The 21324-nt window shown below is 41.8% G+C and overlaps 11 protein-coding genes across 11 annotated transcripts; 2 read left to right on the top strand and 9 right to left on the bottom strand.

Annotated features, from left to right (window-relative positions):
• Positions 1 to 179: 179 nt before the first annotated feature.
• CET1 (polynucleotide 5'-phosphatase) lies at positions 180 to 1787 on the bottom strand (the record flags this gene model as incomplete). The annotated part of the gene is made up of 1 exon (XM_056231618.1): positions 180 to 1787. One exon carries the CDS (start codon positions 1785 to 1787, stop codon positions 180 to 182), a length of 1608 nt encoding a protein of 535 aa, XP_056085418.1.
• A 704-nt stretch (positions 1788 to 2491) lies between these two features.
• Positions 2492 to 3097, bottom strand: SKDI16G0490 (uncharacterized protein; the record flags this gene model as incomplete). The annotated part of the gene is made up of 1 exon (XM_056231617.1): positions 2492 to 3097. The coding sequence occupies one exon, from the start codon at positions 3095 to 3097 to the stop codon at positions 2492 to 2494; it is 606 nt and encodes a 201-aa protein (XP_056085417.1).
• A 583-nt stretch (positions 3098 to 3680) lies between these two features.
• USV1 (Usv1p) lies at positions 3681 to 4877 on the bottom strand (the record flags this gene model as incomplete). Its single annotated transcript, XM_056231616.1, has 1 exon — positions 3681 to 4877. The coding sequence occupies one exon, from the start codon at positions 4875 to 4877 to the stop codon at positions 3681 to 3683; it is 1197 nt and encodes a 398-aa protein (XP_056085416.1).
• A 924-nt stretch (positions 4878 to 5801) lies between these two features.
• Positions 5802 to 11453, bottom strand: FAS2 (trifunctional fatty acid synthase subunit FAS2; the record flags this gene model as incomplete). The annotated part of the gene is made up of 1 exon (XM_056231614.1): positions 5802 to 11453. The coding sequence occupies one exon, from the start codon at positions 11451 to 11453 to the stop codon at positions 5802 to 5804; it is 5652 nt and encodes a 1883-aa protein (XP_056085415.1).
• Positions 11454 to 11978: 525 nt separating this feature from the next.
• Positions 11979 to 12848, bottom strand: SSO1 (syntaxin; the record flags this gene model as incomplete). The annotated part of the gene is made up of 1 exon (XM_056231613.1): positions 11979 to 12848. The coding sequence occupies one exon, from the start codon at positions 12846 to 12848 to the stop codon at positions 11979 to 11981; it is 870 nt and encodes a 289-aa protein (XP_056085414.1).
• A 425-nt stretch (positions 12849 to 13273) lies between these two features.
• NSL1 (MIND complex subunit NSL1) lies at positions 13274 to 13930 on the bottom strand (the record flags this gene model as incomplete). Its single annotated transcript, XM_056231612.1, has 1 exon — positions 13274 to 13930. The coding sequence occupies one exon, from the start codon at positions 13928 to 13930 to the stop codon at positions 13274 to 13276; it is 657 nt and encodes a 218-aa protein (XP_056085413.1).
• Positions 13931 to 14659: 729 nt separating this feature from the next.
• On the top strand, positions 14660 to 15154 carry VMA11 (H(+)-transporting V0 sector ATPase subunit c'; the record flags this gene model as incomplete). The annotated part of the gene is made up of 1 exon (XM_056231611.1): positions 14660 to 15154. One exon carries the CDS (start codon positions 14660 to 14662, stop codon positions 15152 to 15154), a length of 495 nt encoding a protein of 164 aa, XP_056085412.1.
• Positions 15155 to 15458: 304 nt separating this feature from the next.
• RVB2 (RuvB family ATP-dependent DNA helicase reptin) lies at positions 15459 to 16874 on the bottom strand (the record flags this gene model as incomplete). Its single annotated transcript, XM_056231610.1, has 1 exon — positions 15459 to 16874. One exon carries the CDS (start codon positions 16872 to 16874, stop codon positions 15459 to 15461), a length of 1416 nt encoding a protein of 471 aa, XP_056085411.1.
• A 538-nt stretch (positions 16875 to 17412) lies between these two features.
• Positions 17413 to 18507, top strand: ENV7 (putative serine/threonine protein kinase ENV7; the record flags this gene model as incomplete). Its single annotated transcript, XM_056231609.1, has 1 exon — positions 17413 to 18507. One exon carries the CDS (start codon positions 17413 to 17415, stop codon positions 18505 to 18507), a length of 1095 nt encoding a protein of 364 aa, XP_056085410.1.
• Positions 18508 to 18807: 300 nt separating this feature from the next.
• Positions 18808 to 19665, bottom strand: SUI3 (translation initiation factor eIF2 subunit beta; the record flags this gene model as incomplete). The annotated part of the gene is made up of 1 exon (XM_056231608.1): positions 18808 to 19665. One exon carries the CDS (start codon positions 19663 to 19665, stop codon positions 18808 to 18810), a length of 858 nt encoding a protein of 285 aa, XP_056085409.1.
• Positions 19666 to 20108: 443 nt separating this feature from the next.
• Positions 20109 to 20708, bottom strand: YAR1 (Yar1p; the record flags this gene model as incomplete). Its single annotated transcript, XM_056231607.1, has 1 exon — positions 20109 to 20708. One exon carries the CDS (start codon positions 20706 to 20708, stop codon positions 20109 to 20111), a length of 600 nt encoding a protein of 199 aa, XP_056085408.1.
• Positions 20709 to 21324: the final 616 nt, after the last annotated feature.

The raw sequence follows: 21324 nt of genomic DNA, 5'->3' as shown, positions 1-21324 counted from the left end.
TTATTATCATTATTATTGTTCTTTTTAATATTAAAATTGTTATCGTTATTGTTAATACTAATATTACATAAAGCATTCACAACAGCACTTGATAATCCAAAAAAAAAAAAAAAAAAAAAAAGGAAAAAAAAGAAAATACATTTACTAAGGGTTCTTTCTTGACCTTCGATACTATTCTATTACATAACCTTCTTTGAACCCTCAAAGATCTCATATGATAAAGAAGATAACTTCCTTCTGATAATTGTACCGTTATTTAGAAACGTTCTGACAAGAGATGCATATTCTTTGCTATCATTTGTTATATTATCGAAGGCACTTAGCAACGCAGGCGTGTTGATTTCCAATTCTACCTCATGAGTGGTCTCAGACGGTCTACTCTTTGAACTTTGATTATGGTTCTCGACTTTCGTGATATCTATTCTTGTACACGAATCATTGTGAATGTAACTAATACGGTCTTTCGTCCTTTCACTAATCGGACTCTGAGATTTGTATTTTTCTGGAGGGTCATTATCAGGTACAGGCAATTCCAAGTTCAAGGAAATTTTAACATCGTAACTATCCTTTGGGGAATACAATAGCAGATGAGCCACTTGTCTTTTCTCTATAAATTGCCCCACTCTCCCCGTCTTGATATCAGTACTCATTCTTAAAAACCTTGGTCTTTGTGTGGAAAGTCCAACTCTATACACGGAATCTCTTGTTTGAGATTCAATAATACTAAATTTACCCGTATTTTCAGTGACCTCGCTGATACCACGAATATATTTGCTTAGCTCTTGGAACAAAGATGAGTCAATATTCGGGGTAAGGTGAGCATCGAGCTCAGTGAAAACACATTGCGAAGAAACAGGTGGATTTACACGGTCTGGGCTCTTCGCATCAATAATCACACCGAATTTCATTTCCAATTCAATGAACGATCTTAGTTCAGGTGCAATGGAATATATCGTAGCATAAACCCAGTCTTGTACCGATTTTGTCAAATCATCATCGGGAATAATGTTCAAAAAAGATGGGTCAATTTTAAGATCCTTCATATCTATGCTTTGAAGAGCCTTAATGGTGGGTCTCCATTTCTGGGCCCAAATTGGAACATTTTTGTATTTACTGGGCTTGGAAGATGCGGATATTTCATTAAGAACTTCTAAATCCCTCTTGATATTGTTCTTTTTGGATTGTAAAGTAGCTTTTTCCTCAAAAATATTGCTGACTGCTGCATTCTTTTCTTCCTCCTTCTTGACCGTAGCTCCCGGTATTTTCTGCTCCTGTGGTGCTCTTTGAATTGTAGTATTGCTTGCAGTATTTTCGCCGCTGGTGTGTTTCGGTATCCCGCGTTCTTCGTCAATCCTGACGTTGGAGAGTATTGATTCATCTGAAGATTTTTCTAGCTTGGCTTCAGGGTCGGTCGCACCGTCCGTGAGAGGCAATCCCTTAGGGGATAGGTTTCTATGCTGTCTATCGTAGTCAAAATCCATACCTGAATCAAAATTAATCTCTCCACTTGTACCCACATCATCATCTGTATCTGTCTCTTCGTCATCAGCCGATGACTTGCGTGCCGTAGGTTTTTGCTTGTTGGAATCACCGCCAACGTTCTCCTTAGAATTGCCAATTGCAGCAGGTTGATTTGAGCTAGGTTCTGCGTTTCCTGCAACAGGCATGGTTGCATCTGCCGCTTCATTTAATTTTTGTAGTTTAACCTTTTCGTTCTCGTCGTGGTTGACTAAATCGTCTAACGATAAAGCTCTCTTTGTTTGAGGAGGATTGTCAGTATAACTCATAATGGAAGAGTGGGAAGCTGACAATTGAATTCAAGGATTATAATAAGAAAGTGACGCCCAAACTCAGGGGTATAGTAGGTATTTTGTGAATTATAGCACTAGCTATTCTCTGCAGGGGCCTTTTAGTGATGAACTCGCCGTCTTAAGGTTCGTTCTCATTTGTCTATAATTACAACACATATGCATTAGTGAACTTTTCCTTTATTGCCAATAATTTACACCGTAACTAGCCAAAAGTAGGTAGAAAAATAAAATATTGTCATTTAACACGACATATTTGACAAGCAGAGACTGAAGTCCATCTTTACAACAGAGCTATCGACATTAACGATAAGAATGGTTTCAAAAGGGTCTTACGGAAAACAAGCTTAAGGTTTCTTGTACGCCTAGCGTTAGAATGTCTGCGAAGACACTGGAAATGACATGTATTTTTAAAAGAATATGGTTATATGAGCCCTGAAGTGCTTAGTATATACGTCTTGAGTGCTGCTTGCAGATAAAACTCTTCTCTTTTTATCTACGTACACTGAATGAATAGTAAACTATCATAAATAGAAAAAGCCGATAATTAAAAAAAAATAAACAGTTCATGAAACGGCATGATATGATACGATATGATATGATATGATATAATGGAATGTGACATGGATACAATTGATAAAAATAAGGAATATGCAAAAAAAAGGTAAGTTGTTCTTATTCGATCATTCTCGAACACTTTCCAGAGGATTAAAACTCTGAGAAGTGTAAGGGTTGAATTTTGGTCTAGAGTTGAATATGGAAGACGCAGAAGTTGGTGGAGAAGAAGATAGCGAGTCCGGGTTGGAACTGGGGTGTGCATTCTGGTGGTGTAGTGACATCTGTTCAGCGGTCAGTCTATCCATTTTTTCGCATGCTCGTTGCTCTTCTAAAGAGAGCAAAGATCTTGGACAGAAGAATAAATCATCTTTAAAGGATTTGCAGATGTTGTTCTTGTATATGATGGAAGAGTGATCTATATCCGGGATAGTGTAATGCTGGGATGATCCACTAAAACGCAGTGGAGGGACGGTGTTGGTGTTGATACTCTTACTAAGGTTTGAGTTTGTCCTGGTGCCTGCCAAGAATAAAGGCGGGCTTATTGGTTGTTGTTGTTGCTGTTGCTGTTGTAACTGAGGTGCACGCTGCTGCGGTTGCGCTTGCGGTTGCTGCTGAAGACGATCATACTTGAAATTCTGGAAACTGAGTGTATCTGGGATGATACCGAAGGTACCATTGCTTGCGAGATTCATGGGTTCTTGGATGTTTGGAGGGGTGTTATAGGGCATCATTTCGTGTATCAGAGAAGACTGATCATATATGTTGTTTTGTCTGTCAGGGTCGGGCCAAGGAAAGGCTTCATTGTTTTGATGGGTAGAGATAAAAAGCTTCTTTCTTTTCTTTTTCTTATTATTTCATTTAACGGGGGAAGCGTGTGAGGGTAATACCCAGGACCCAGGATAGCCATAGTGACAGAAACAGAATATATGCCCAGGCATAAATGGACGTACAAGGACAAGACGTTGCGTCGTTGCTTCGTCTTGTCCAGCGCAAGGTTGCATCCGCTGCATAAATTCCTGCGGTCAATCGGACTGGGGGGGAGGAACGGAAACGGCAGGGTGTGGCTTGCACGGCTGCGCTCTAGTGTCTTGTCAATGATGGACATATATAAAAGAACGACGTCTATGTTTGTGTCATTTCCTTTGTTTCTACATTCGAGTGATAACGAATTCTTCAAGTTTCGCACGGAACATAAAAGCAAACATAAATGTAGAATAGATTGCGTGCACCTTGTTTGGGCATATTAATGATTATATTTGTTACGAAATATTTATATTTAAGGGAATATATTGTAGGTTCATTACGTTAGTTCAGTCATGTCAGTATGTAATCGACACTGAGCCTTTTCTTGTTGGTATTGATCAAGAGATCAGAGTCTGATAGGGTCACCGGTGTCTTTTTGTTGTCATTGCTGTTATTGTTGTCGTCATTATTCTTGAAGCTCTTGATCTTACCGTTGTCATTAGCGGTGTTGTGTTCATTAGTGTTGTTATTGTCATTCGGCTGCTGTCTGAATGCTTGTTGGTGCTGAGGGAAAATGACCGGTCTTACTTCTGTACTGGAAACTGATGTAGAGTATGGCGAAAAAAATGAATTAGTATTAGTGTTATTAGTAGTAGTATTATTCGGTCTAAAGTTGTAGTTGTCCATAAGTTTCCGAGTTTGGAAGTCGGCCGAATCATTATGTTTGAAGGTTATATTTGGTATAGATCTCGGAGGAAAAGCCGATAACAGTACCTCTGAGGGCGGGGGGGCCGCCGCAGTGGGGCTAAGATTGAGCGGATACTGCACCTCCATTGATGGTAGGTAGTTGACAGTGGTGCTGTTGCTGGGGAGAGGATACTGGTAGTAGTTATCGATAGGTGCATGGGAAGGCGGGTAATAGAACGGCGGCTGCTGCGGCTGCTGTGGCTGCTGTTGCGAAGTAGAAGTGCCAAAGTGTTGTTGTTGTTGTTGAGCGATATAATTGGACCTTGGAGAGATGGGTGGGATGCTCCTCGTGCCAGCGGTGAACTCCGGCGAAGAATGTATGAATTGGGGCGCCCTTTCGTTCTCTGTCATCATCGGCATATTGGCGCCAACAGTGTTGGTTTTCCTGGAAAATTGGTCGGTATACGATGTGGAAGAGGACGCAGATGAGGACGAAGATGCAGAAGAAGAGGAGGACAGAGACGAAGACGAGGGTTTACGCTGATGTGGCCCCGTCGTATGGTGGTTTCTATGCGCGTGGACCGACTCCCGGTGTTGCTTCAAATTATCGACTCTACTGAAGAACTTCAAACACGCGGGACACTGGAATGGCTTTTCTCCCGTGTGCTTTCTTATATGACGTGCAAGATGCTCCGCTCTGGTAAAGGACATCGCACATCCGTCGTACCCGGTGCACTTGAACGTTTTCCTTCGAGCACTCTTGGACCGCTTCGGAGCGGATGCCGCTACACTTTTGCTGGTAAAACCCTTGTTACCACTCGTAAGAACACTGGCAGCATTACGGTTCGTGATATTATCCATGTCGCGGTTGTTTTTTTACCTGACGACAGTATTTCTATGTGTTAGTAAAAAAGAAACTTGATCCGTAAATCGTACCTGATTTCTTCTTTTTACGTATTTGAATGCTAAAGCTATCGAAAAATATTGCAGCCAAGAACTACTGTTTTCATCAAGACAAAACAAAACTTTGTCTGGCGGGAAGCAAGAAAACATCCAAAATCACAGGCAATAAGAGTGGATTAGGATTGTTATATACGGAGAGATTGCTGGACGCTTAAAGGGGGGAACGCCGTGAAGGAGCGACAAATCTTGGAAAAGAAAACATTGAAATAGAGGGGATAAATAGGGCTCTTAGGGAGGTTCAAAAAGGATGCCTCCCACCACTAGGCAGAGGGGAACGGCAGCGACGATCGAGGATGCCGGTTTTTTTTAAGGGCACCCGCTCACCTTGGTGTGCTTTTTCTTTTTCTTATATTTGGCACAGGCAATCAAGGGGTGGCTCACACAATACGCCGCAGGGCTCGTTGTCCACCGGGGACGAAGACCCTATCGCTGTGCACCACAGCTTGCCAGCCCCTTGCCCCACGCATTTCGCGTGAACAATAGCTGGCAATAATCGCTGAGCGAGCACTGCTACCGGCCGTTCCTGGCCCCTTCTTTCCTCACAGAAGAAACCAAAACCGATGCTGGCCGGCCGATAGAGCAAACGAAAAAAGACTAATTACCCCGGAGCCACTACGCGGACTTCTATTCTTCCACGCGTCAACGCGGCCCCGCGCGAATTTGTGTGGGTCGGAAGAAATAGAAGGATGAAGCGGTCGTACGCCCAGGGCCTGGAGACTCGGCGACGTGCATAATGACCAAGTAGAGTGAACAAATGATAAGTTTAGCGAGTAAGCGAGGTGTTATGTAGAGAAGAAAACTAAACTATGTAGATGGCTTGGCTTATTTCTTGGTAGAAATGGCCACTGCGACGGCTTGGAGATCGTCGTGGGAGATGGACACCTTCACCTCGGTAACGCCGGCTTGGTCGGCGACCTTCTTGGCGTTACCGTGCAGTTCGACGGCGGGCCCGTTCTTGTTAACACGCACAATTTCGATGTCTTTCAATGCAGCACCTCCACCTAGGGACTTGACGCCCAAGGACTTGAAAACGGCCTCTTTGGCAGACCATGTGCCGGCAAAGGAGCTTTGTGCGCTTGGTTGGGCGGTACAGTACTCAATTTCCTGCGCGGTGAAGTTGCGCTCGATAAAAGTATCGTTTTCCACGTTGATGCTGGTGATCAGTTCCACATCCACACCGACGCCGGCGTTGGAAACCTTGTCCTTGGTCATGTTTTCAATCATTTTAGCGGTCTCGATGGTGTTGGCGTTGATGTAGCTGTCCTTGTTTTGGATGTTCTTGGAGTTGAAAGTCAAAGAACCGGACTTCTTGTCCTTGGAGACACGAGCTAATGGGTCCAAGTAGACATGTTCTTCCAATTCGTCGGTGTATGGAGCATGCTCCTTACTAACAAACAACTTGTTGTATATCATACCGTTGTGGAAGAACTTGTAAGCACTCTTTTCTCTGGCAGAAACCTTGGCGGCATACTCGTTGTATCTACCTTCAGTAATTGCAGCATACAAGTAGTCTGGGTGCACCACAATGGCTTGGCCACCCTTTTGACCAAAACCGAACGAGGTGATGGAGACGGCTCTAACACCGTCGGTCTTCAAGGTCTTGGATGGATACAACACGTACTCGAATTGCTCCAAGATCTTATCGATGTTATCAGCATTACGGTTACCTGGGATGACACCACTGTTTAGAATTTGCAAGGCACCGTTCATCATCCATGCACCGGCAGCACCCTTTGGATGACCAGTCAAGAATTTCTGGAAAACACCAATGACTGGGTTACCCTCTGATCTGCCCAAGTGCTTCATCATTTCATTAATTGTGGCGGATTCATTCTTGTCATTAGCCTTGGTGGACGTACCATGGAATGAGGCAACACCCAAGTCGTCAATGGTTAAACCATAAGTGGCTAAAGCCCCTCTTAATGGGGCAATACGTGGGTCCCTCTTGTAGAAGTCGTTACCCCATTGTTGCTGTGCTGTTCTCAATTGATTCTCAGCTTCGCTATGGATTTCTCTGGTACGCTCAAGCAAGAACTCGTTTTGATCTTCGGTTGGAATTTCTTCCGCTTCCAGTTTCAAAGCTTCCAGTTCATCTTCTACCCAATCTTTAATTTGAGCTTCACGAGTGACCAACTGGCGCTTTCTGTACTTCATGTTCATGTTTGGTGAAGCATACTTGACACTGGAATGATGTTCACGAGCGGTGGTTAAGATACCCTTACCTGGAGCAGGGACAGATCTACCGATCTTATCAGTTGCGGTAGCAGCCATGGCAACAATACCGTAGATGGGCACACCCATCTTCAAAGCTAAATCGGCTTGCATAATAATTTGAATACCAGCACCTTGAGCTTCCATGAACCCATTACGAGTTGTAGTAGCAGGTCTGGACATTTCAGCCGGGGTACGACCATGTTCGAATTCCTCCAAAGTGTTGGAAGTGGCCTTCATATTACCAAACTCAAAGGAACCCTCTTCCTGGAAATCATCGTAACCACCCACCAGACAAATTTTGGCCTTACCAGACAAAATGGTTTCCACACCGATATCAACAGATTCCACGGATGTAGCGCAGGCACCAACAGGTGTCTTGATTGGACCAGATGAGGAGATCAACAACATGTTAACCCAAGCAGACATTGTGTTGATGAACGATTCTTGCAAAATATCATTTTGGACAGGTTCGTCCTTGAAACGATCTTTGAACATACCACGTAGGGCAGAAACACCACCCATACCAGAACCAGAACAGTTACCAACTTCAGAAACATGAACATATTTGTACATTTCGTATGGATCGGTGATACCAGATGCAATAAAGGCTTCCACGACTGAAACCAAAACGAATAATGTGATTGGGTCAACTTGTGAAATGATATCATCAGAAATACCATAAGTCTTGGCACTCCAACCAGTTGGGATTTGACCAGCAACTAAGCGGTCAAATTTCAAAGCCTTTGGAATGTATAAGGTGGCACCCTTTAATAACTTAACGGAGTATTCTCCTGTTTCTGGAATTTCAAAGACATCTACCTTGTCACCATGTTGATGTTTGAATTGTTCGGCAGTTTCCTTGGAGGCTTCAAATGGTTCCAAATCTTCTTCAACAATGACTTCTTGAATCATTTCCTTCTTTTCTGGGTTGTAACCATTGAATAATTCTGCTTCAATCAATCTGATACCACTATGTTCCAAGATGGAAGTTTCATACTTGGCCTTGACGTCCTTATCATCAACTGGTTCCTTTGTCTTCGAATCAACCCAACCGGTGTATGGGCGACCCTTCAAATTACCGTTGTGGTATGAGATAAAACCCATAATCCAGGACATTTCAACACAACCTTCCAAAGAAAATTCACCAAAGGCTTCCATTTCCCATCTAGTTCTGGCAGAACCCCATGGACCGACTTCAGCAAAACCAGTAACAACAATAACTCTCTCCAAATCTAATAAACCTTCAAGTTCAGCAGGTGCGATCTGTTTGACTTGCTTGTAAGGTTTCAATTCTGGGAAGTCTAACTGAATGTTAGCCCTTGGTTGAACTTGAACTTGAGCATAAGCAGCGTCGGCACTACTGCCGTTGACGACCTTATGTTCCAAAGCAGTTTCGATGGAAACTGCCTTTCTAACTTCAGAAGTCTCAACTAGCTCCTTACGCAATTTAGCGGTGAATTCCTTTAATTCAGGAACAAATTGTAATCCACCGTTCAAATCAGCCATAACAGGAGATTTTTGACACAATTCTACGACTTCTGGGATCAACAAACCCAACAAGTTGAAGGCCATCTCCTTTTGAGAGAACGTACGAACACCCATCTTTTCAATACCTTCGGCAATGACGTTGTTAGCACTCATTAATCCAGTACCTCTGGTCCAGCCAATAACAGCACCACAAACGGTCAATTGGTTGGCCCAGGATTCAGAATGCCATCTGTTGAACAAAGTTTCCAATGACAACTTGGATTCTGAATACATACCATCACCACCGAAAGTACCATGGTTTGGAGACATTGGTAGAATAACTTGAGCTGGTCTTGTTTCAATACCTCTAGCAGATTTTTGTTTCTTAACGCAACCCATCATTCTCAAGATATTGGTCAACATAATTCTATGGGCAAATTCAGATTTAGAATCAATGTGCTCCAATTCAATACCTTGTTCTGGAATGGCCGCGAAAGGAATAATAGCATCTAGATCCCAACCTAGACCACCATTCTTTTCAGTGTCGTAGATAAATTCAATTAAAGCTTCGACATCTTGCTTAGAACCTTGGTTGAATGGAACAACAATCAAAGTTGAGCCCTTGGCACCATACTTAGCATAAATTGATTGATAGTAGTCTGTAACTTGTTTAGAGAAACGAGAGGTGGTAACGATAACTTTAGCACCACCCTGCAGTAAACCTTGCAAGACTTCTGCACCAATAGAGCCCTTACCAGCACCAGTAATCAAAACGTACTTGTCCTTGAAAGTGACACCGTTAAATGCTGCTTTTTCCAAACCATCCAAGAAAAGAGAAGATAGTTGACGGTCGTATTTCCAATCGCCAGCAGAAGTCATCTTTCTCAAGTGTAAGAATGGAATAGTTTCTCTTGGAATAGTAGAAGAAACTGTTTTAGAGATAGTGGATTTGTTTGGCAAAGAAGCAACTTCTTTGGTAGAATCCTTGTCCAAGGCATCTTCAACATCCATACCAGCTAATTGGGTGGTTTGAGAAGGATCAATCTCTTTGGAACTTTCCAAGAACTTCATCAAATCACTGTATAATTTTTCAAATTCGACCCTTGTGGAGCTAGAAATATCTTGTTTATCAGCTTGAGTACTGATGGCTTTGTAAACACGAGTCAAATCTTCTTCGATGGTTGGTTGAGATTCTTTGGTGATTGGACCACCAAGGGCCATTTCTTGAACGTATTGAGATAGTTTTCTGACCTTTTCTCTTGGTTCTTCTGAGAAAGTAATGTTACCATTCTTGTCAATAGCCGTCTTTGGACCACTTGGCTTAGCAACATCCTTGTAAACCGGGTCAACATCCAAAACTTGTTTACAGTTTTCAATCAACTGTTCACCAAGGGTCTTAACCAATTGGTAGTTTTCACCCTTTGTTTCATCAGTATTGGAAATATGATATTCCATAAATTTGATCAAAGCGTCGTTAGATCTGTTCATGATGTTGATAGCTTCACTAACAACTTCTCTATCAACATTTTTTAAGACACCATGGATTATCTCGAAATACAAGGACAATAAAGATTGTTTGGCCCAGTTCCAAGAGGAATCAAAAGTTCTGGCCTTCTTTCTGGAGAAGGAGGTAGCGACACCACTGACAAAGAATTCACCCAATTCGGCATTTAAGTAATCCAATTGTGCTTGAAGTCCAGAAACAGTGTCTTTTTCTTTCAAGAATTTTCTTTCACCGTTATCCAAGTCCATTTTCAAGTAACGGGCCAACACTTGTAGTTGTTGACGAGCCAAAACCTTGTGGTCCTTTGTTATCTCTTCCAAAGCGCCAGCATCGATCATGGCACCACCGGTAGCGGCACCTGGGCCAGCGGCAGCAGCACTGGCTGTAGATGACAAATCAACACCAACAATGGAGGCGTATTTTTGAGCCGTGGAGTCCAGGAAAGCCTTAGCTTCAGCTTCAGAGCCTAAACGAGCAGCGGGCTCGTTAGACAAAGCTACCAAAAGAACACCATCCTGTCTTCCAGATGGCAAACCCCAGCGGGTTTGTAAGTACTTTCTGGCCACGGTGATTGTAAAACCACCAGGCATCTTAGAAGATATTAATCTTGACAACAGGGAAGAAGATTGCTTACCCAGAGCACCGGAAAAGGTATCCTGGAAGGTTTCTGCCAATTCTTCTAAAGGAGTTTCTTCCGGTTTTTCTGGAGTAGTACCGAATTCCTTACCCAGGTCACCCAAGATTTCATTTTGGACAGTTGATTTACCACCAACCAATTCTTTGATGGTCTTGGACATTGGAATGGAATCCAGTGGCTTCTTCAACTTATGGGCAACCAAAACGTGCAATAATAAAGAGGCCTTGACGGGTTCATCGGCGATTTCAGCGACCGCTGCAGCTGGAGCTGCAACAGGAGCTGCAACAGCAGCGGGGGCAGGAGCACTAGCAGCAGGGGTGGAAACCGAGGCTTCTTCCTTGGCAGGTTCTTCCTTTTCAGCTAATTCGGATGGATCTGGGGTGTAGTAGATCTCTCTGGAATCCTTAGAGTAACACAAGATTTGTCTTTGCAAAGATAAAGCAGCATCGTAAGATTCGTATTTATTCTTCAAAGTTCTTTGAGCCATCCCGGCCAAAGTTGGCGAAGGACCAATTTCAACGACTCTTTCGGTGTTGAAATCTTTCAAGAAGACGTCTTGAGTTTCGATCCATCTCACAGGAGAGGCGAATTGATAAGCCAACAATTCAGTTAGCAAAATATGAGCTAATTCTTGCTCAACTTCCGGTTTCATAATTATTTAGTTTTAATCGGTGATTTTGTTACCTTCGAAAGTCGTTTAGTGGATATTCAAGAAGAGTAAGAAAATGTATACCTTGAGTACAACGAGTTATATATGATGCACAACCGTTTAGAGGCAACTTGTTTCCCAACAGCTACAGACTACCCAACAAACCGTGCCTTAGTGAGATTTCGGTCGTAACGTTACGAGGCGAATAAGGTGGCATGTGAAAAACGGGAAAATAAAAAAAAAAACGGTTGGGTTTTGCCAAGTGCGGACCCCGTTACTCGGGTAATGTCCTATATACACTTATTTATAAGGTGTAGACCATCTCTAACATTGCCTGCCCAACTATATTGGAAAGCTGTTGAATGAGCAGCGAATTATGTTATTTGGCCAGGAGGGCGAAAAAAGAGTTTCAAATATAGTAAAGTAAAGGATAGACTAAATATAGACTAATTAGGATTGACATAGATGTACAAAAGGAGGAGTTCGGGATTGAATAAAAACACAGAGGAAAAGAGGAAATAGTTAGAATTAACGTGTTTTGACGATTGGCACCACAACAACAATGACAACGACAGCGATGATGGCAAACACAATCAACCAGCATCTGATCTTGTTCTTTCTTGCTTTTCTGGCACTTTTGACGGCCTTGTCTGTGTGGCCGACACCTTGTTCTACGTCCAATTGAGCGTCATCGACGTTCTTGTCAATAACGTCAACGTTTTCCTGTTGTTCTATCACCAGTTCTTCCATATCATTGAATAATTGAGTCAATTCAGCCATGGATTTTTCCAGCTTCAATAACTCTTGGTGTCTTGCCTGGACTTCCGCAAGGGCGGTCTTGGCTTCCCCGCGTCTGTTTGCATTCAACAAGGCCTGTGAGAAGATTTGTTGTCCCCCCACATCGCTTATGGCAGCTTCGACTTCATCTTCGCTGGCCTCTGGCTGGATGATCATATACTGCCTTTTGGCTTGCTCTTTGTTCTCTTCCTTGTAGTTGGAATCCACGATTCTATAGTCCTGGATCAGCTTCAGGAATCTTTGCCTTGAGTTTTCTGCCTGGGCTTGTTTATTTGTGTCGTGCAGCCCATCCCTTTGGGCACTTTTGATCTCGTTCTTCAGTCTGAACTGGAAATCCGCAGCCTGCGCCACGAAGTTGTCCAAGGAGTGCCTCAAATGGTCTGCTTGCTCTTCATTAACTTCAGTCAATAGCCTCTTGTGTAGCGAATCGATCTGGTTGATGGTATGGTCGTACTTATCAAGATCGCGATTGATTTGACTGATCTTGTTCATAAAGCCCACAAAATCATGTCCATCGGCACCGACGGCACTGGAGCCCTCGTCCAACTCGTACGACTCCTCAAAAGGGGTCTCCAACTGGTACGGATTGTTATAACTCATTTTTCCTCTGTTTCTATTTTTGGTTGCCCTTTTTGATTGCAAAAGGGTTCTCTCTCAGATGTAAACACGTTCTTCCGAAAAGGAGATTTATTATGTGAACGGTGGTAAAAACTACTAGTCTGTTCCTTTGGAAAATTAGACGATCTAAGCTGACTTTGCTCTTGACGTTTTACGAGAATGGGGGAAGATCCTGCTACCTTTCTTTTTTTGTATTCGCGTTTTCACAGACACTAATTTTCCTCTCTTTAACGGGTAAAAAGTCGATTCTCTCATGCGCACAGCTGCATATCGTTTTCCGTCTTTGTCGTTAACGTGTGGAAAAAGGCTGGCTGTACTTTTTCCTATTCCCAGCTCTTCGTACAAAGATTTAAAAAAATGATACCACTAAAAGCATATTAGTCACGTCAAACGAATTCCTCATAAACTTAATCCTTCTCAAGATAGTCCATTAGATGCTTGACTTTCTCCACGCTGTATCTTACCTGGGGCAGAGCCTGCTGTGTTCGATACAGCTCATTCAACGAGGCCACATAATCGTCCCTGATATTTTCCCAATTTGCCGGGGTAGCCTGATCATCTTTCTCCTCTGCATCGAAGTGGTCAGCGGCTTGTTGCTCTGTCATTCTGGCTTGAAGTACGCCGATTCTTCCATCTAGCTGCGTCAGATATTCATCTTTTGAGTTAGTGTACACCTCGTTGATCTTGGCAGGCCCTGTCTGTCTTAATTGGGCTACTTTGACCGTTTCGTCCTCCCATTCTTGATACATCTTCCTGACTTGCTCATTCAGGTCCAGATTGAAGGGCTCCATGTACTTCTCCTGCGACTCCATGATCAGCTGTTTCACCGTCTTGCCCTGTGTGTCGGCGTTGACGACTTCTAACGATTTTGAAGCCATCGTCATGGCACTCAACAAAAACTCTTGTAACTGTATCTGAACCTCTCTTCTAACAGCATCGTCGTCGTGGTCCTTCTTTGGCAGATGCAAGTCGGTTTTCTCTTCTAGGATATCATGGAACTGGTGATATATGCTTCGAAGTTGCTCAACAGTTACGTCCAGTTTTTTGGACTGGCCTTGCGACATCTTCTCGTGCGGTAATTATACTTCGAGAGGTGTTGTTATGGCTAAGGTAAGGCTCAAGGCCGAGAATAAACATGAATAAAGTTCCTCTAACCGTTCAGCCTGCATATCATGTTAGTTTGTTTATTTTCTTGCATTTTCGCACGCCCAAGGAATCGCGGCAAATCGTACCATCGCTCTGTTTTTTTTTGCACTATGTACCAAGAATACCCAGTTGGCTGATAACAAGAAAATCGTATTAATCAAACCATATAAAGGCTATCGACCCGATTGTTCAATTATATACGTATATATGCATGTACAATTGCTCATCTGCTGATTCAGCGCGTTCGGCTCAATGAGACTTCTGTCTTGACTTGCAATGACACGAGTGATCTTCTTTTCCAGCAGAAATAAAAAAACGCAGATGAACGAATGCCCCTTTATGAGTAAAAATGTACAGCTATGAAAAAACTGCTCTACTGAACCGTATTGCTTACTAGACTCTATCTCTTTCTTTTTTCTTTTAGGTTGTATCCTCCTAGTCAAAAAGCAGCAGCAGCATTAGGATGATGCAAACTTTACCCGGTACGCATCTTTTTGTTAAGAAATATTCCTTAGTTAAAGAGTGATTAGTTTAAAAAGGAATATCGATAACCTGATATTTTTCTTCTTTACTTGCAAGAAAATAGATAAATAAAGTAAAGCAAGAGTCGGAGGAGGAAAGGGTCCATTCTATTATTCTCTGTAAACATGTCAACGCAACTCGCAACTAACATATACGCTCCATTGTATGCTCCCTTTTTCGGGTTTGCAGGTTGTACAGCTGCCATGGTGCTTTCCTGTTTGGGTGCTGCCATTGGTACAGCCAAGTCAGGTATTGGTATTTCCGGTATCGGTACGTTCAAGCCAGAATTGATCATGAAGTCTTTGATTCCTGTGGTCATGAGTGGTATCCTAGCCATTTACGGGCTTGTTGTGGCCGTTTTGATTGCAGGTAATTTATCTCCCACCGAAGACTACACTCTCTTCAATGGGTTCATGCACTTAAGTTGTGGGCTCTGTGTAGGGTTTGCCTGCTTAAGTAGTGGCTACGCCATCGGAATGGTCGGTGATGTGGGTGTTAGAAAATACATGCACCAACCAAGGCTTTTCGTCGGTATCGTTCTGATTCTTATTTTCTCTGAAGTTCTGGGATTATACGGTATGATTGTAGCTTTGATTTTGAACACCAGAGGCTCTGAATGAGCTGATAATTCGAAGGAAGAATAGTAGTAACAAAAAATAAAAAAAATTTCTCATATACGCACCATCCCTCTTTTTTTATATGTATAGAATAAGATATATATTATAATATTGTTATATGTATATACATATATGTATATTTGACAATCGATAATTGTTCAAAAGAATGGCATATCAAATGGATTCTAATGTGCAAATGTGCCACTATTTTTTTTTTTTTTTTTCACTTTTTCGTTCTTTTATTACCGACAATCACGCATATAAATTCATATATATAATATTATTTTCCATTAAAAGTACAAAATGCCTATTCGGTAGTATCCATCGCATCAGGATCTCCTAACTTAGCATTAGATATTTGAACGTTGCCCTGGTCATCAATGTATTGTGACTCGTTTTCCTGAACATACTTAACGGATCTGGCACTGTCCAAAAATAACAAATACGCTCTTTTAACATCCTCCACTTCAACAACATTGCTTTTTCTTTTCATGGCAATTTGCTGAGCAACGGAAATCAAATTACTGCTGTAACGCAAACTAGTTTCAACACCAGTCTTTGTCAATAGGTCCAAGGCATCCGATGATAATTCAACTTCTTCCTCGCGGGCCCTTATGGATAAAATAGTCTTGATTTCTTGTTCGTTATAACTACTGGTTGTAATGATGATTGACCTGTCCAAAAGGTCGAGAGGCAACCCGTGCGGAGATTTGTAATTGGTCCCTCTAGTTTTGGAAACACCTCGGTTTGTTGCCATCATGACAATGGGCGCAAATTCATCTTCCAAAGCTCTATTTATGAACGAAAAACATTCAATGTCTAGCATGTGAACCTCATCGATGAATAACACACCTGGAACGATTTCTGCTTTGCCTTCTTCTTTCCATTCTGCCACTTTTGTGTTTATTTGGTCTCTTACTTCCGACCTAATTTCACCAGTATCACCCGTAAATAATGCCAAAAACCCTTGAGTTCTTGAATTAATAACATCAATTTCATGTAGTGACACCGTGTGAACTACCGTTTTCCTTTTTTGTAATTCGCCCTCTGGGCATTGAACAAATCTGGTATCGGCACCCATGGCATCATAATCTCTGGATCTAGCAAAGGATCTACCCAGCTTGCTGATCTTCCCGCTGGCCTTGTCAATAGAAATAACGTCACCAGCTAATACTTTTTCCTTAGTTAGACCATCAATCATTTTATTACCCAGTTCGTAGATTGTTTCCATATCCGTAGTCTTGATAGTTAATTTACCTTGTTTGTGACCACCAGTTATGGACCTGTCAATTTGGATTTCCACAACTTCACCTTCAATTAATTCTGTCTCTTCTTTAATTTTGATACCGATGGACCTTCTAAAAGCCTGGGTTAAAGCTTCAGTTTTACTTAATTCCAAAGAGAAGATTTCAGAGCCGGCAATGGCTGTGAAAGGCACATCTTTGCCTAGCGACTGAGAAACACCCATAGCAAGGGCGGTCTTACCAGTGGAAGGTGGACCCGCCACTAAGACGGCCCTGCCTGCTATAGCTCCATTTTGAACCATCTTCAGTATCACACCAGCAGCACGACGCGCTTGCAACTGCCCCACCATACCTTCGGATGTAGGACGTGGTTGTAAGTTTTCATCAAGGCCTAACCCTGTAATATGGGAGTGGGCAGCAATTAAAGACAACGACTTTAGATCCGATGCTTCATTTGGATCACTGGTTTGAATTGACATTATGGTGCACTACTTTTTCCTTGAAAATACTTGCGCTAGTCTGATGTTAAAGTTAGTGAAGCTGTCTTCAATAAAATTCGTTTTCTTTGGCAATGTATCGTGTGAATTTACAATTTATCTAACTTCCATCCTTTCCATTGAAAACCTTCAAAGAAGCTCGCTGAAAAATAATTTTCAACTTTCCTTGAGAAACGGTCACGTGTGAAAGATTGAAGTATGAGGAGTTTTGTACTATAAAACAAAAAGAGCCCAAAATGCACTGCACATGGGTAGTGTGTAAGTCAAATTATATCGCCTGATTATTTAGATATCCAGTTTCCATGATCCGTCTTTCTTCTTGTTTGTACTACTTTTTTTTACTTGGATAACGCTTGTTGTGCTGATCGTATCTCACCGAACCTGAGAACCTTTTCGATATTTAGCTTTGTAAGATGTTGAGCTATCTTTTGTTCAAAAGACAACACGGAAGAAAATAAAAGCAACCGTCAACTCGTTGAGTGTCTGGTGATAGTAAAATTGTGTTTGCCGTACCTAATCAATGAGTTCTATTGTGTTCGAATTGTTTCAGTATTTGTGCTGCTGTCGCGGCTTTTCTGATACAACTATCAGAGTAAATGATAGACGGTATAAGATCCAACGGTTACTGGGAGAAGGTGGAATGTCGTTCGTGTATCTGGTGCAACTATTGAAGGGCTCTCTCAGTATGGAGAACAGTGCTGCTACAGCAGAATTGTACGCACTGAAGAAGATAATTTGCCCCAGCGTAGAAAATATATCCAATGGTATGCGAGAAATTGAAAACTACAAACGATTCCAAAGCCCTTATGTTATTCAAAGCATTGACTCTCAAGTAATGCAGGAGAAGGATGGATCGAAGACAATCTACATAATCTTACCTTACTACTCATTAGGAAGCTTACAAGATTCGATTAATCGTCGGCTGCTTGAGGGTACTTTCATTTCAGAAGCAGAGTGCGTAAGGATAATGCTAGGAGTGACAAGAGGTTTACTTTGCTTACACGATCCGGCATCGAGACAGGACAACGTCACTACCAGAACGACTGTTGATACTATATCCATGACTTATAGTGATGAAACGGCGATGCTACTAGAAGATACCCCATTAGAAATGGATATGCTTTCTTCCAGTTCAGCTGGTTTGATAGCATATGCACACCGTGATATCACACCCTCAAACATTCTATTCTCTTCTGATGGATTGCCAGTAATAGGTGATCTCGGCTCTTGTTCCCAAGCAGACATAACGATTGGTAATAGAAATCAGCTCAGCGAACTACAAGAATGGGTCAATGACAACTGTACATTGCCATACACTGCGCCGGAACTTTTGAATTTGAAATTGAATCAGGCGTTGAGTTGTAAAGTGGATATTTGGTCCATGGGTTGCACGTTTTATACATTGATGTTCGGCATTTCCCCTTTTGAGCGAGAAGAACAAATACATGGAGCTTCTTTAACCTATGCGATAAACACTGGAAAGTATAGTTTCCCCAGGAATTCCCGGTTTTCTGAAAGACTTTTGGACGTTATCAAGAGATGTATTCAAGTCGACCCTATACAAAGGCCTACAACCAGCCAATTATTAAACCTTCTACAAGATTTAGACAGTTGATCGATTCTACTTATCAAGGTTTTTCCCGCCTCAGTGATGGAAAAACAGGACACGATATTTGGCTGGTCCCATGCAATGTGTACATCCTTACTGATGAGGATCGCTGCCGTCGTTTGAATTTATATCCGTGCATTAATTTCTTCTTTTCCATTACTACTAGAGTTTTTAAGTGGTATATTAAAGTTATTTTTTTTAATATTTTTTCATTTGAACATTAAATATCTAATGAAACGAATAAAATACACAAGATAGACGAAATCCGTATTTATTATATATATGCTAACAGATAAAGCACCAGCATCACATTCTCCTTCTCTTACCCACGGTAGCTTGGAAACCGGTTTTGATAGAAGAGACGGATCTGGTAGAACCACAACTTTTACAGACCATGAAGAACAATCTATTTGATTGCTCTCTCTTCAATTCAGTGTTAATACTCTTACAAGTTTTACAAGTGACATATTCCAAAATATATCTTCTTAAAACATTTTCCATTTGTTTAGATTGAAACTTACCCTTAATAACTAATCTCTTTTGACCGTCAACAGAACCGGATGTACCTAATTCTGCAAATAGATATTGAATTAAATGTTCTGGAGATCTATGCAATTTTTCGGCGATATCTTGGATATTCGAGAAAATAGTCTTTTTACCATCACGCAAACAAACAGGTGGAGGAATTCTGAACTTTGGACCAGTTCTATCGCCAGCAAGTTCTGGATTATTAGTTCTTAGAATATTGAAAAATCTAGATAATAACTCTGAATAAGGCAGACCAACTTCTTGTTGAATGCTGGAGCCAGCACTTGGAGTGGCTTCCTTGCTTTCAGCTTCCACATTATCGAGACCAGCTTTGGCTAGCTCTTTTTCGAACGCGTCCACGCTACTGTCCTTTGTCTTCTTCTTTTTCTTCTTCAAGGATAGTTCACCCAAGGCTTCTGCTATGTCATCAGTGGGCGCCTTTTCAGGGTCAGCTTCGGCAGAAGCACTCTTGGACTTCTTTTTTTTCTTTTTTAATCCGACGAATAGATCATCACCTGAACCGTTTTCCTTGCCGTTTACTGCAGCATCAAAATCATCTGGGACTACCTTCTTCGTCTTCTTTTTCTTCTTTAATGTAGGGTCAAAACCTAACTCAGCAGCTAAATCGGAGGACATCTTGTGCGTGCTCAATATATGACTGGTTTACTGGATGCTTTTCAGCTGAAATAAAAAAAAATTGGCTACTCTAGTTTCTCTTGTAACGACGCTTTCCTCTGGTGTCTTCAGTTTCTTCTTTTTCTTTTTCTCCATCGAATTCACTTTTGCTCGCAGCTACAAAATTTTTCACTCCGTCGATGATGAGGACAGTTGTTCCGCGGGTAACACTTAATGCTTGGTATAATGGCTAGGTGTGCGTGCAAATATGCACTTTTAAAGCGTGTTTTTGATTGTGATAAAAATATATACTATCGCTAGTCTTTTCTTTACTTAGTTGTATCGATCAATGCATTTCTGCCTGCTCCAACCTTTCTTTATCTCCTCCAATACTGAGAATGGAATATCATGCTTGATGTATGTAAACTGCCTCTACTTCACGTGGAAAAAAGAAAGCTCCTTGCCTAATCCTCATTTATGTTCAACTTTTCGGTTTCCTCTCTTAAAGCCTCAGTGGCTTCCTTGGTGACTTGTTCAATTTCTGTACCTTTTGTGATCTGCACGGATCCCTCTCCCGCTGCCTGTGTATCTTCGTCATCCTCCGGCTCGACGTCATACTTCTTTAGAAAGTATGTCTCCACTTCTTCCTTCCCGCTGTTCTCAGCTTCAAAGATGGCATCGTGGCCAAACTTGTTTCTGATAAAGGGATCAGCCTCATATTCGTCACACAGTAGTTTTACTACGTCCAACTTGCCATTCAACGAGGACCAGTGTAAAGCCGTGTTTCCCGTTTCGTTGGCCTCATTGATGAAGGCTTTCAATTCTTCTACACTGTTTTCGCGAGAAACCGTCTCTAGAATATACTTGACCGTCTCTATGTAGCCATTGGCTGCAGCCATGTGCAAAGCTGTGGAATTAGACCCGCTCTCCCTGCAAGTAATGAGTAGTTTAGGACTGATTAAAGTGCTAAATATATTCTTGAGCGATTCCAAGTCGCCAGCTCTGGCATCGAGTATTATGGCCTCTTGATCTTCCTGCTCCAATGGTTCAGTGTGTAGGCCCATATTTGCGTGTAAATATGGTTTTTTGTTGATTTGTAATAGCTTTTCCTAAAGAGAGCGGAACACTTTTGAATACCGTACAGTTATAACTTTTATTTAAACAGCTAGCATTCAAGTCATCGATCTTTCCTGTTTCTCTCTTTTGCTGTATTACTTTTCTACCTTTTCTTTGAAAATTTCATATTACCGTATATAGTGATACATTGTCAGTGACAGCAAATAGAATTGCTCCGGTTCCTCTTTCCTTGTAATTAGTGACGCGAAACTAATGTATCCCAATTGCAGAGAAGCTGCCACCGAAGAATAAAGAGTGGCAAAGAAAATGCCACAATGCACAAGTAACAAGGTGGATTCTCTACTGCGAATATGTTTCTTTTAATTTGCGTTTGTGTGCCCCCATCTAAAACAAGTTTTCAACTGTATTGCGTACCTAAAATTTATTTCACATCATGCAGCAGCAAACTGCTTCAAACATACATATGAACAGACCACCCATGGCATATCCAAAAATGAGTACAAATGAACTGCATTATCGTGGCGGCTACCACATATCGCTCGAACAATACTGGTTCCCTTCGAGCTTCGCGGAATTACTTTTGCTTTTTTCTTTTTTTCTAGA

This window comes from Saccharomyces kudriavzevii (assembly GCF_947243775.1).
Source record: "Saccharomyces kudriavzevii IFO 1802 strain IFO1802 genome assembly, chromosome: 16".
Classification (NCBI taxonomy): Eukaryota; Fungi; Ascomycota; class Saccharomycetes; order Saccharomycetales; family Saccharomycetaceae; genus Saccharomyces; species Saccharomyces kudriavzevii.
The sequence above is the reverse complement of the archived record's forward strand: the minus strand, read 5'-3'. Positions and strand labels throughout refer to the sequence as shown.